Source organism: Elephantulus edwardii, unplaced genomic scaffold (genome assembly GCF_000299155.1).
Source record: "Elephantulus edwardii isolate Elephantulus edwardi_28Jun2011 unplaced genomic scaffold, EleEdw1.0 scaffold00011, whole genome shotgun sequence".
NCBI lineage: Eukaryota > Metazoa > Chordata > Mammalia > Macroscelidea > Macroscelididae > Elephantulus > Elephantulus edwardii.
Window position 1 is genome coordinate 25,758,819 of NW_006399761.1, and position 13,528 is coordinate 25,772,346.

The 13,528-nt window shown below is 55.0% G+C and overlaps 1 protein-coding gene across 1 annotated transcript; it reads left to right on the forward strand.

Annotated features, from left to right (window-relative positions):
• The first annotated feature begins 307 nt into the window (after nucleotides 1-307).
• CEP68 (centrosomal protein 68kDa) lies at nucleotides 308-13,317 on the forward strand. Its single transcript, XM_006881034.1, has 5 exons — nucleotides 308-580; nucleotides 2,549-4,033; nucleotides 6,183-6,305; nucleotides 8,802-8,898; nucleotides 13,148-13,317. The coding sequence occupies exons 1-5, from the start codon at nucleotides 308-310 to the stop codon at nucleotides 13,315-13,317; spliced, it is 2,148 nt and encodes a 715-aa protein (XP_006881096.1).
• The last annotated feature ends 211 nt before the right edge of the window (nucleotides 13,318-13,528 follow it).

A 13,528-nucleotide genomic window follows, 5' to 3' on the forward strand; every position in this document is an offset into this window, starting at 1 on the left:
GATGGCGAAAGGTGCCTTTAGGCAGGACCCACCTCTTGCCTGAGACGACCTGCATTCGCTCCATGGGGTGCCTGGTGCTGGGGTGTAAAAGCACAGGAGGGTCTGGGGCCGAGAAGCTGGACTTAGTCCTGCAAACAGAAGTAGCAGCTTTCTGTTTCCTTACATCCTTCCTTGAACAGAAAACATTTTATTTAATTGTTAAAAAAATAACGTTTCCTGGACGCAGCTGCAGAACGTTTGTATTCCTGTCCCCTCCCCTCGGTTTTGTAGGTCACTGAAAGCCCTGGCCCTGGCCTGGGGAGGCTCCATGGCCCTGGGGGAGGAAAAGGCAGAGGTGGAGGCCTCCATGGATGGAAAGGCCCAGCCCTGCGGGACATGGAGCTGCGGGGAGCCAGCAAGCGGGGAGCAGCCTCCACGTCTGGAAGCTGAGGGGGGACCTGCCTCGCCAGTGTGGGGGGCTGAGCAGCCGGCCCCCACGTGCTGGGCTGAGTCTGAGCCTGGGGGGTCCCAGCCCACTCCTGACCGTGAGCCCCCTGCCGTCGCGAGGACTGGAGACTTCCGGTGCTCTGTGGGAAGCCAGGTAGGCGCTGGGACCAGGATGGCGGGCTGTGGGTGGCTTTCTCCCCGTCTGCCCTGCTTCCCTACCACTGTGCAGTGTCGGGGATCCTGAACTCTGTTGCACAGGTTCACCTGGAGAGTGAGGCCTGGTGCCAGGAGAGGGCTCTGTGCAGGGCATCACCTGTCCCTCAGGAGGGAACTGGAGAGGGTCAGACCTGGGCACTGACATCGCTCGTGTAGGGCCTGTGGCGCTCCTGTGGGCTCAGGGGACCCCGAAGCCGATCATTCACGCTGCTCCTGAACAAAGGGAACTGGGGCTCCCTGACTGGAAGGCAGCTTCTTCAGTGGGGTTCAGCTTGGGTGGGGAGGGGGCAGTTGTACCATGCTCTTTGGCCCCAGTCAACTCTGAACATGTAGGGCCCTCTGTATGATTGGCAGGATGACCTCAATGATCTGTTCCTCCCCGTCCTGAAGTCCTATTGTTTGGTCTTTCCTGGGAATGGCTTTGATCTTCATCGTGGCCTTGTCTGAGGGTGCTCCCCCCACGAGCCCATCTGTGACAGGCTCTGAGCAGGACCGAGTGGGAGAGATAGAGGTTGGGCCCTGTGGCCAGCAGAACCTGGTGGTGGTTCCCAGGGCCCGCGGCGAAACAGACACAAATGAGCTGCGCTTCCTACGAAGGCATTTCTAATAAAGCTTGTTGTTTGTTGAGTTCTTAACACAAGAGTGCATTTAATCCTTGTGACCTGATGACATGGTGCTGTTATTGTCCCATTTTATAGGGGAGGGAAGTCAGGCTCAAAGGTGGCAGACTGAGGGTTTAACATGACGTCTCTGGTTCTGAAGGCCATGCCTTTAACCACTCTGCTGTCCTGCCGGGTCCCCCACTGGGCAGATTAAAATTCTTAATGAGTCCTCTGCCATCACACCAGAGGCTCTGTATGGTGCTCAGATGCTGTTACTAAACATTATGATCAAAAATTCTATAGGGAATCCTGACCACCAAGGGGGAAATGAAGAACTTAAAGTTCTCACGGTCTTTGCAGAGCCGGGGAGACTGCAGTAACCCTCAGAATAACTGCTCTGGGGTCATCTTTAATCCTTAAGCCACACATCCTCCCTGAGGTCATCCCAAACCAGTCACCGACTCACTCTCCCAGTGCTGTGGGGTCAGGACTGACTCACGGCTGCTTCCAGCACGGCACAGTTTCAGACTCTGTGAATCCCAGGAGAGGAGATTACCTATCTTTCTCCTTCAGAGTTCCTGCTGGATTCAAACCACCAGAGGGATGTGGCCTTTGAGTTAATTAGAGAGAGAGGAGAAAAGCCTACCTTGAGCACTGTGCTCTTTTAAGATCTCTCTACAGCGATTGGAGGAGTTAGAAAAGAACCTTTGGAGGGTATGAGTTGGTGTTAGTGAGGGAGGAACAACTCAGAAAAGGGGCCCGGGAATGATGGCGTAACCCACAGAATGTGGTCGGTGTCCCTGAAGTGCACATGGAGACGCTGTTGAGGTGGGCTTTGCTTTTCGGGGTCTATTCTCAACAACAACAAAATAAACACAAATTAGAGGGAATTCCTTTGAAAAGCTGAGGTGAGCGAATAATTTTGCCCGAGTTTGGTTATTGCTGGTATTTGAACTGGGTGGTGTGGTGTGGGGGGCCCCTGCCTGCTGGGCTCAGCTGTGATCCTCAGACAGAGTGGTGGGCACCTCAGAGGTGGGGCAGGGCATGACGGCGCCCTCCAGGTTCTTACTCTCCAGCTAGTGGGTGGGGGTAGGGGGAGTGGAAGGTTAGTGTGGGGCAACCATCCTGTTGCCCGGAGCAGGCTGAGTGTCCAGCTGCCCGCAGCGGCCGGCGCGCTGTCTGCTGTTACCTCGGGCAGCAGGCCCTTCGCACGTTCAGTTTCCCCGAATGTTGTTGAGGCATCCAAGGGCAGTCCCAGCTCCGAGAGAAGCGTGGTGGGATGATTGGCCTTTTCTTTGCTGCAGTTGGAGGACTCGAGTCTTCCTGCCTCCGTGGAGCCACATCCGATGCTGACCGTTCCCAGACCCGCAGCTTCTTGCTCAGGACACGACGCGGATACCGAGGACGACTTGGCCCCTGGGGACTCGCCCCAGGTGCTGGACCTCAGCCCACAGCCTCGCAGCTCGGGATTCTCTTTGCCATCAAGGTGGAAGTCCAGGGCCGGCCCGGGCGCTGCTGGGCCTCAGCTCTCCAGCCGCACCATCTCCTCCTCCTCGCCAGCCAGCAGCGTCCAGAGCTGTCAGGAGAAGGCCGACCCTCAGAGCTGCCCCCGGGCCGAGGTCTGCCCCTCCTCTGTGGAGCTGATTGTCCCCCCGTCGCCCAGGTCTCCGGTGGAGCCAGGGCCACGGCTCCCCTGGTCACCACCACCTGTGTCCTCGGAACGTGGAGCTGCGGGGCCCAGCAGGAGACACCTCTCCTTCCAGGCCGAGTACTGGGCGTGCGTGCTCCCAGACTCCCTGCCTCCCTCCCCTGACCGCCACTCCCCTTTCTGGAACCCGAATAAGGAGTATGAAGACCTGCTTGACTACACGTATCCCCTCAGGCCGGGGCGCCTGCCCCCAAAGCACCTCGAGAGCCGTGTGCTGACTGACCCAGTGCTGCAGGACTCTGGTGTCGACCTGGACAGCTTCACTGTCTCCCCAGCAAGCACCCTGAAATCCCCCACCAACGTTGCCCACAGTTGCCCAACAGCAGAGGCCACGGTCCAGCTGTGCCCTGAGCCTGGAGAGCCGAGCCTGAAGTGCTGGCCTCCCGGAGGGTCCCCGAAGCAGGGCAGCACGAGGTTGCCGTCTTGTCAGCTCGCATCCACCCCCAGAGTCCCCAGCAGCAGGGCTGCTCTTTGGCAGAGCAGAGAGCCAAGCCTGAGGGGCTCGAAGGTCCGGCTGCCCGTGGGCACGCGCCAGGAGAGGGGCTCTCCCACGCTGAGGACGCAGGGTGGAGGGGGCCCCTCGTGCAAGCCAGTGAGGGAGGGTCACAACGCCCAGCGCACCCCGACCGTGGCCTCGGGCTGGAAAGCAGAAGAGGTGGAGAGTGAAGATGAGTACCTAGCCCTGCCCCCGCGGCTGAGCCAGGCCTCGAGTTTGCTGTCTTACGTCGGTTCCATCCCAACCTTGCCCCCACTGCCCGCCGGGGCTGCTGAAGGACGGAGCTCCCTGGACGTCTCGGACAGCGACGGGCTGACTTCTCTGCCGTCGCACTCGAGTCAGAGCCAGCGTCCCTCGAGCAACCAGAGCCGCTGTGTCCTGCGCTCTCTGGCCCGGCCCCCGGGCTCTGCGGGTGAAGGCAGTCTGGTGAGCAGCCAGGCCCTGGGGGTGCCCTCTGGACCGCTGAGCGCCCCCCCTTCCTGCCAGGCCGTGCTGCATCAGCGGGTGTTCTCCGACCTGGATGCCGACGGGCAGCCTCACCGGAGAGGAGAGCAGGGGACAGAATCGCTTGTGCAGTGCGTGAAGGTAAGGGTGCAGGGCGTGGACAGAGCTTTGTGGGGAGGCAGCCTGCGTCCTCTAGTCCACTGCCAGTGCAGCAGGGCTGTGGAAGCTGCCTGAACCTTTGTGGGTGCCAGGAACCCTGTTTTACCATTCTGACCCTCCCTCATTTTACCATTGGGAAAAGGCTCAGAGAGGGAGTTGGCAAGGGCTGGAACCAGGAGGCGCCTCCAGACAGGCGTAGGGCCGGGTGCCTGGTCACCACCCCCGGCTGTCCAGCGTGTGACACAAGCTGCACAGAAAGCTTCCCGCAGACACGCTGGGCCAGGCAGAGGGAAGTGACTGTCTTGAGGGCAGGGCTTCCTGGAGCTCGAGGGGTGACTCATCAAAGTTAAGGTCATTCCACCGACTCACCATTTCCGGCCCTGAGCCACAAAACCTGCTCTATGGGAGAGGGGCTTGAGCTGCAGAACTGAATTGAAATCCTTCAGAGCTTCTGTGTCTACGCCCCTGATAGACAGTCCCTATGGCAGGCCTCGGGCCTCGACGCTTGCTGGAGTGTCAGGCATGTTGCTGTTGTGTCCCATCAAGTCAGAATTGCCTCCAGCTGACCTTCCAGTGGGTTTTCAGCAGTAAAGGGCAAAGTAGGACGCTGCCCATCTTTCTCCTGAGGCATAGCTGGTGGATTCGACCCCTGTACCTTTGGGTTAACAGGGCAGCTCTCAACCACTAAGTCAGTAGTGCTTTGGGAAGCTTCAGGCCCAGTGTCTCCGAGTGCTGTGCGCTGAGGGAGGGTATGGGGATCCCATCCCATTTCGTAGCCTGTGGGTGAGGTGTTAACCTTCCCGGCCACCTCCTGTGGGTGTTCCTTGCTTTGTAAAGCAGAGTGGACGAAGGGTACATGCACCTTTTTTTGTGATAAAAGGTTGAGATTGTCTTGTGAGGTAAAGGGCCTGGCGTACAGCCTCCCACAGTCAAGCAGCTGATGGTCGGCAGTCTAGGGGCCCCACTCCCTGGGCAGAGGTGGGGGCAGAGCAGAGACACATGCTCCTCACTTCGGTTCTGAGAACAGAGTAGTCATAGTTGCTGTTGTTAGGTGTCATTGAACCAACTATGACTCACAGCAAACCTGTGATCTGAACCCTGTCCTGTGCCCTACTCAGTGCCACTGGATAGACTTAATAACTTTTCATTCATGTCTCTCACAGACTCAGTCTGAGAGGGCAGCGTGGCCTCCATGCACGGATTGGTCCTGATCTCTGGACTGTCCCCCTGCGCTTGCCCTAATCTGTAGTAGTCACTCGAATGTAGGGCTGTATTCTCAGCCTGTCATTTCTGGTGTCACATCAAACTGTCTGAGGTGTGCCTGATCCAGGCTGTGGTCTTTTACTTACCATGCCTCTGAGAGCTGGGCAATGAATACGGATGACAGAAGAAGAATTAATGCCTTTGAGCTGTGGAACAGGAGAAGTGTAGTGAATATCCCACTGACGGCCAAACGAACAAACCTTGGAGAAGGTGCAGCGATGGGGAAGCTTTGCCTCACATGCTTTGGGCATGTTGCTGGGTGAGACTGATCCTTGGAGAGGAATGCCATGCTTGGAAAGGTGGAGGAACAGCAAAGAGGAAGATCCTCAACCAGATATATCGAAACAGCGACTGTTGCAATAAGCATGAGTGTATACAAAAGTGTGAGGCTGGCACAGGATAGGACAGGGTTCAGATCTGTTGTTGACAGGGTCACTGTGGGTCATACTTGACTCGACGGTACCTAACAACCACAACATCCAGCTGAAGGAGGAGGCGAGGTGGGGTCCAGGGAGTGTTGGGCTGCTGAGAGGTCTGTGGTTTGAATCCACCAGCAACTCTGTGCGAGGAGATGGAGCAGTCAGCTTCTGTAAAGGCTTAGGGCTTGGACAGCCCTGTGAGCCAACTCCACGCCATTCTGGAGGGAGACCGTGAGGCAGTGTGGGTGCTGCCCAGGCGCTGCATTTGAGGCCAAGGAGACGTAGAACACGGTGGTGGAGTCCTGGAGTCCAGGGGGTGGAGGAGAGAGGAGACGGGACAGAGAGCCCAGGAAGGGTGCAGTCCCTGTGCTGAACGTCTGAGGGCTTTAGCCTCTTGACCATTGTCGAGGGCAGCTCCATCAGAAACCTCCCTTTGTTTGTGTGAACAGGCGTTTTGCCTTCAGCTGGAGGAGCTGATCCACTGGCTGTATAACGTAGCAGACGTGAGCGGCCACCTCCTTCCACGCAGGTCCAGCCTCGCAGGCCTCAAGTCCTCGCTGCAGCTTTACCGGGTGAGTGTGGGGGCCTGCCTGGATGCACGCGCACCTCAAAACATCTTCTCATGGCTCAGGTGACTGCTGTGCCTGGAATCTCGTGAAAAGTCCCTTTCCCTCAAAAATGTTAATACTGAAAAATTTCCTAACGTGTCTGAATTACTGTCCTGACAAATGGAGGTGGGAGAAGGTACAATGTCTTTTTCTTTGATAAAAGATGAATTAAGGGAAGATGGGAATGTGTAGCTAATTGCCTCCTTTGCTTTGAGAGTCTGAGAACTGGTGGTGCCTGGCTGCCATAACTGGACATTTTGATCAAAAATGTTGTAAAAAAAGGGACGTGCAGCATAGAATTTAAATTCTCATGGATGCCATGTTCCTTAAAACCCCTGAAGTCATCTTAAAACCAGGTGGAAAAGCACTGGCCTGAGCCTTGTTATCTGTGTGGACTAGATAGGACCCTTGGGAGGGGTGGGGGCAGTGCATATGAGAAGGAGGAACAGCCAGACCAGGGGGGTGGGAATGGCCACCTCTTGGAAAATGTCATCAGGGTCACTAATGGTACATGCAGAAGCCATTGAGTTGCTATTAAATTTTACGGAATTCTCAACAACGAATCACAAAAACCACAAAAATTATGTATAAAACTGAAAGTAAAGGTGCAGTTTAATTTTCTAAATGTGTCAAAGTTAGAAAGGTCTGGAGAGATGCTGCTGTCCATTCAGTAGCCACTATCCATGTTGTTGTTCTGTGCCGTCGAGTCCTTTGCGACTCATAGCGACTCTGTGTACAACAGCCCTAAACCCTGCTCTATCCTGTGCCAATTGCACTGCCTCTGACACACCCATCCCGATTAACCCAGACGGCTGTTGAAACTGAAATCTAATTAAAATCCCATTGAAGATTCAGCCGTTTGCTCGGACTAGCCGTATTTCAGATGCCCTGAGTGTCTTGGCTGTTGGGTTGAACAGTGTAGGTGTATAGAACCCTTCATTACTATATATCCTGGTCTATGGTTGTTTAGATCTAACATTATAACCCCCTAAAATAATTTTTAGAAGCCGTTTGGATGGTAAATTGTACAGCTGCCTAAATATTACATGAACTTTGGCTAAACTGAACTCACTCTCATTGCTGTCGAGTCGTAACTGACTCATACCTGACCCTCCAGCTGATTTTCTGGAGGCACAAGAGCCCATTTTCCTCCCCAAGAGCTGCAGGGGGATTTGAACTGCCAGACAGGCAACACCTTTGGGTTAGCAGCACGGCTCCCTGCTGGCTGGGCCACCGGAGTTCCCTTGGCTGAACTGAGTCGACAGCTCATCCTGACTCTTAGGAACAGAGGTCACAGTCTCACCCTGCTTGGCATCGTCCTGGCAGTCTCAGCCTTGTTTGCACCCCTTATTTCAGTCACTGGGTCAGTGTGTCTCTCCGAGGGTCCGCTTCTGTTTCCTGGACCCTCTGCTCCTCCCAGCAGTACGCCTGTTTCCAAGAACTGATCTCTCCTGGCGACATGCCCGAAGTATGTGAGGTGGATGTTCACCATCCTTACTTCCAAGGAGCAGCCCTGATGCATTTCCTCCAGGACAGCCTTGCTTGTTCTTTTGTCCATGGGGTTTAGTCACTGCTCTTCTGTGGCACCATAATTCAGAAGCATTGATGACTCCAAAGTTGCAGGTTGTTGATGAGTCTTCTCCAATCCTGATGGCACATTCTTCTTCATACAGTCTAGAAAATGGAGTATATCTACCAACTTAGGCTGTTGAAATTGACTGAATCTGCACTCAAGGTGCATTAGTAATAATTGGCGAAACTGGAATGCAAAACTATGACCTTGATAACAGAAATGAGGCTGGAGAGCAAATGATGGAATTTTGCATGTTGTTGTTAATGTGCCGTCGAGTCGCCTGTGACTCCTAGTGACCCTATGTACAAAAGCCCTAAACCCTGCTCTACCCTGTGCCAATCTCACTGTCTCCAACACACCCACCCTGATTACCCCAGTCACTGAATCAATCCACCTCATAGAGGGTCTTCCCCTCCTGGGCTGTCCCTTTACCCTCCTGAGCACAATGTCCCTCTCTAAGGACTGGTCCAAAGTATGTCAGACGGAGCTTCAGAATCCTTGCCTCCAAGGAAGGAGCAGCCTGGTTTAACCCTCTCCAGGACGAACCTGTTTGTTCTCTTAGCAGTCCATGGTATATTCAATACTATTTTCCAGCACCACAGCCAAAAGGCATCAATTCTCTTTTTCTATACTCAATGACTTATTAATTGTAAATACCTTTAAAAAAATATAAACAGTGATTATACATTTGGCCCTCACCTGATGGACTGCACAGGAATCAGATTGACCACCTCTGTGGAAAGAGTTGATGGAGAAAACGCAGCGTTAGCCGTCAAAACAGTTACCCAGGTGCAGGTTCCTGTGCTGTCCTCTGATGTTCCTTCTTAAGAATTTCTTACAAAGCAGTAGTAATGAGACTTTTCTTTTTCCCTCTGCTTTGCCTGAAGCAATTTAAGAAAGATATAGACGAGCACCAGTTCTTGACAGAGAGCGTCTTGGAGAAGGGGGAGCGGCTGCTTCAGAGTCTGCTGGAGAACACCCCAGGTGAGGTGCTTGAATGAGGCTTTGCATTTGACCAGAGCTTGACCTCTCAGAGTTGACTCAGACTCAGCGACCCCACCGCCACTGGGGAGACATTGTTCAAGCCATCCCTGCCCCTCTCAGCATGCACACATCAACTGTTGGCACCCCAGACAGCCCCTCACACCACAGCCTCCTTCGCTTCTCTCCCTTCCGCCACCCTGTGCAAGCACATACGGTGAGACCGTTGTCATACGTGTCTTAAAGAGCCAGTCCAGAGTGTAAGTCGGGCCTGGCAGAGCTAGGCTTGGTTCTGCTGTGCCTTTAGGTCCCTGGGGGTGAACTAGGTGGGGGTCCTGGTGGCACGACAGACTAAGCATTGAGCTGGACTATTCCAACACTTTGGTGCTCCCCGAGGCGGCTCAGATGCCCTGGCACAGCCCTGCGGCCACTCGCTCCAAGGCTGTCTGTCGGTCAGCAGTGGCTCCTTGGTCTTGGGTGAAGTGCTCAAAGGGGCAGCTTGGGGGTGTCCCCAGGCTCTCCAGTCCCACCAGGAAAGCATTCTTTATTTCAGGGGGATCTGGGTAGCCAGCCATCTGCAGAGGGAGCTGGGGGCAGAGTAGCAGTGTGCCTGCACGCCACACCCACACCTGTTTTGTAATTTTTACTGCCTTGTTTTGGAAAAAATATAAAAATCATGTTGATTTTAGGAGCTCATCTAAACAAGCGTGGTGCTGCCCACGTCCCCGGCGAGATTGGAGGAGGGTGCACGTGGCAGGAAGGGTGATCTAGGATAGGGTAAGGCTGAAGGAGCAGCTGGTGCCCCTTCATAAGATGTACCTGGTGGTCTACAAGACTGCTGACAAAAAGCCCATCTATTTCCTGCCTCCCCCTGGGTTCAGGATGAGGGCTGGTTTGCTTCGGGAACAGTCAGCATAATCGGAGCTGGACCTGCCGGTGCTGAAGGGACAGTGAGGTAGAACCTTCGTCGGCAGAAATGTGCCACTTGGCACGGTGGGTGAGCTAGTCTTTGTTGGGGATGCTGTTGGGTAGCATCTTTAGCAACCTTCCCGGCCTGCAGGAGCACACCCTCAGGACAGAATGTCTCCAGCCTTCGCCAAGTGTCCAAGGGGTGAACTGGTCAGGTCAGAATTGAAAGACATTCAGGCCATGCTCTTCTGGGTCACCTGCTGCGCACCAGAGAGCTGGACAGTGAACAGGGATGACCGAAGCATTGATGCCTTTGAGCTGTGGTATGGGAGGATAGCACCATGGATGGCCAACAGAACAGATATGTCTTAGAGAGAGTGCAGCCAGAGCTCCCTGGAGGCAAAGATGATACAGCTTCATCTTTCATAGTCTGGATATGTTGCCAGGAGAGGGTTCTCCTAGGAGAGGGACATCATGCTTGGGAAGATGAAGGGTCAGTGAAGGAGAGGAAGACCCCAGCGAGGGATTGACATCGTGACTGCAGCAGTGAGCTTACCTGTGTCAGAGATGGTGAGGTGGGCACAGGGCAGGGCCAAGTTCAGGTCGGCTGTTCACACGGTCACTGTGAGTCGTACTCCATGGCCCCTGACAACGTCTGGGGGTTTCAATGGACAGGGAGCCACTGAAGGAGAAGAGTTTTGAGCAGAGAAGTGACCATCTGGTGTGAATTCTGTAAGGGCTTTGTTTTGCTGCTTCCTGTGTTTGAGTTTAGGGTCTTTGGGGTTTTGGTTTTGTTGGGTCAGAACCTGAGCATGCCTTGCTCCTTGCTTTCTGGTGTGTGTTGCACTGCCAGCCAAAGGTCTGCTGTTTGAATCCCCATGCTGCTCCATGGAAGAAGGGTGGGCAGTCTCCTGTAAAGATTGTCAGCCCCAGAGGAAATGGTGGCGGGTCAGCTCTGAGCCAGAACCACCTTGATGGCAGTGGGGACAAAGCTTGGCTACTTAAAATGGCAGCATTTTACGGAATACTCTGCCCATGCCAGGCACGGCGGCTGCGTGGGCTGAGGCGGCACACTTCCCTTCTGAGCCCAGCCTGGGAGAGGTATCCTGACTACTGCACCTTAGCGGTCTCAGCTTGCCTGGAGCCTTCAGTTAGGAAGGGGAGTGCAGGGGGCCGTGGCAGGAGGGGAAGTGAGACGCATTTAAAAAATACAGGAGGAGCGCTGATCTTCACTGGAGAACTAACTCAAACACTTACCAAGTGCTTAATCCATTAATGAGAACCTCTCACTTTTACCTTCTCTCAGAAGGCTTCCAAGCTTACTGACTAAAACAAGCACCTTTTGGGTTTTCTCTACAACCTCTTTTCTTGAAATAAAGGGGAACGTGGCTGTTTTTGTGAAGCCCCCTCGACACTCCCCATCTCAGTGAGAACCACGTGGTGTCTTTGGGGTTGGCACAGTCAGCGCCCTCAGAGCCGCGTTTCCCACGTGAGCATCATCCGAGGACGAAGCAGCTCACGCTCGCTGCCTGCCCTGAGTTGCACTGAGCGCCGACCCTGGGCTGGGTCCTGAGGCTGTCAGTCGCATGGAGGCGATTACACATCTTTCTCGCTTGGAGCAGCTGCTGGATTGTCCCTCACCTGACGGAAATGATGCCAGAATCACCCTTCCCCTCCATACGGCCCTGCCTCCTGCCCTGGGCCTCCACACAAAGCTGCAGGCTGGACCTTCCAACTCAGTTGTTTCAGCTCATCTCCTTGTTCTCCCATCTGAATTCGTGCCAGTTCATCAGAGGTTTGAACCGGTTTGGCATTGAGTCGGTTTATGGGACAATCTCATCACCATTCCTACCTTCCTTTACTCGTCCCCTTCAGGTACACCAGCAGGCAGCTTGCCCATCAGTGCCCTAAGCTTCATCTTTCTACCTCAGGCTGCTGGTGGGATCTAACCACCAAGCTCTTGTTAGCAGACAAGAACTTTAACCGCCCACTGCCGGTGCTCAGAAAACCGCTGAATCCTGAAACCCACGCGGCTGAGCAGAGGTCTCAGAGCCCGAGGGGAAGACCCCAGTGCAGTCACGCTTGCAGGCAGAGCTGCTTCAGGCTGCACGCCTCCCGGCTCCGCCAGTGCTGCTCAGCCGTGGGGACAGCCCCGTCCTGATGACACTGCACGGCTGGGCTTCCCGGGCGGCTCCTTTCTGCTCACGTCTGCGGATCAGCTTCCGCTCTGCTTCCTGTCACCACTGCGGCAGGAAACGCACAGCTGATAAAGGCCCAGAAGGCTCAGGCAGCCCTTGTGCTTCACAGAAGAAACAAAACTTTGAAAAGAGAAGACCGGGGCCTATTGTGCCTGGCGCTGGGTCTTGGGGGCCCGCTGTGTCTGGCGCTGGGTCCTGGGGGCCCACTGTGCCTGGTGCTGGGTCCTGCTGTGCCTGGCGTCCGACCTGGGCGGTCCCTTTCTCAGGTCCACAGAACTCCCACAATGTGAATCCCCCTCACCAGCCTTCTGGGGCCCCCCTGGCTTTCACTTAGTTCATTTTAAGCCTGTTTAACTGGGATCTACAAGGCAAGCTTTCCTTGGAGAGGACATGACGCTTGGGAAGGTAAGGAGTCAGTGAAGGAGAAATGACCCTCAACCAGGTGGATTGACACTCGCGTGTGTCAGGACGTGTGAGGACAGGACAGGGTTCAGATCTGTTGTTCATGGGTCATACTCGATGGCACCTGACAACTACAACAAATCAAAGAGTGAATCCCCAAATGGATGACTAGGCCTTCCTTACAAAAACAGAGCCAGCACCAGGGAGTCCTCCTAACTCCTCGCAGCCCTGGAGAATATCCCAACTTCCGCACAACTGTAGATCAGTGAGGCAGACTGCAGGGTGGATGGTGAGTTTGAGCACCTGGCCTTTACGTACCTGGCTGCTTTTAACCAGTGTACCACCAGAGCTCATTAGACCCCCCCCCCTTCATCTGCTGCCGCTCTCGTCCCCAAGCCCATGGGAGGTGACAGGACCTGGTGGCAAGGCCCAGCACCTATCTTGGTGTGTGGTGCCTTTAAACCTGCCAGGAGGGTCTGCGTGCTCCAGGTTGGTGTGCAGGACGAGTGATGTTAGTGACAAGACGTTGTCCGGGCCCCTTACAGACCTGTGTGTCTCCTAAGCAGGGCCAATGATCTTCTCCACCCTCTGAGGTGACCAGCGTAGGTCGTTTGGTGCCTCGAAGGCCCACCCTGGAGCCACTGTTATGTGTTGCTGCTGGTTGTTCTGTGGCCTTGGGGTGGGAGGAGTGGCTACTTGGGGGAGGTGTGCGTGCATACGTGTAATGCTCCACCCTTTGTTAGTGTTAAAGGATGTGCTGGGGAGGATCTCAGAGCAGACGAGTGACCTGGAGAGCCACGCGGATCACGTGTATGACTCCATCTTGGCCTCTCTGGACATGCTGGCCGGCTGCACCCTTATCCCCGACAGTAAGCCCATGAGAGCACAGGAGAGTCCGTGTGAGGGGCTGTAGCCCGGTAAGCACAGCCCCCCCGTGGGATGAGCTGCTCTCTAACCGAGGGGTGACCAAGCTGCAGAGCTCCTGTGGGATCGTCTGTCAGAAGCTCATAGAGCCAAGTGCTGTGAGACCAATGAGGCAGGACGGGGGGGGACCTGGCTGTGGGTCTTCCCGTGTTTTCCAGGACTGTTTCCCCCTCTCCCTGCCGCTTGCTGGGTGTTCCACA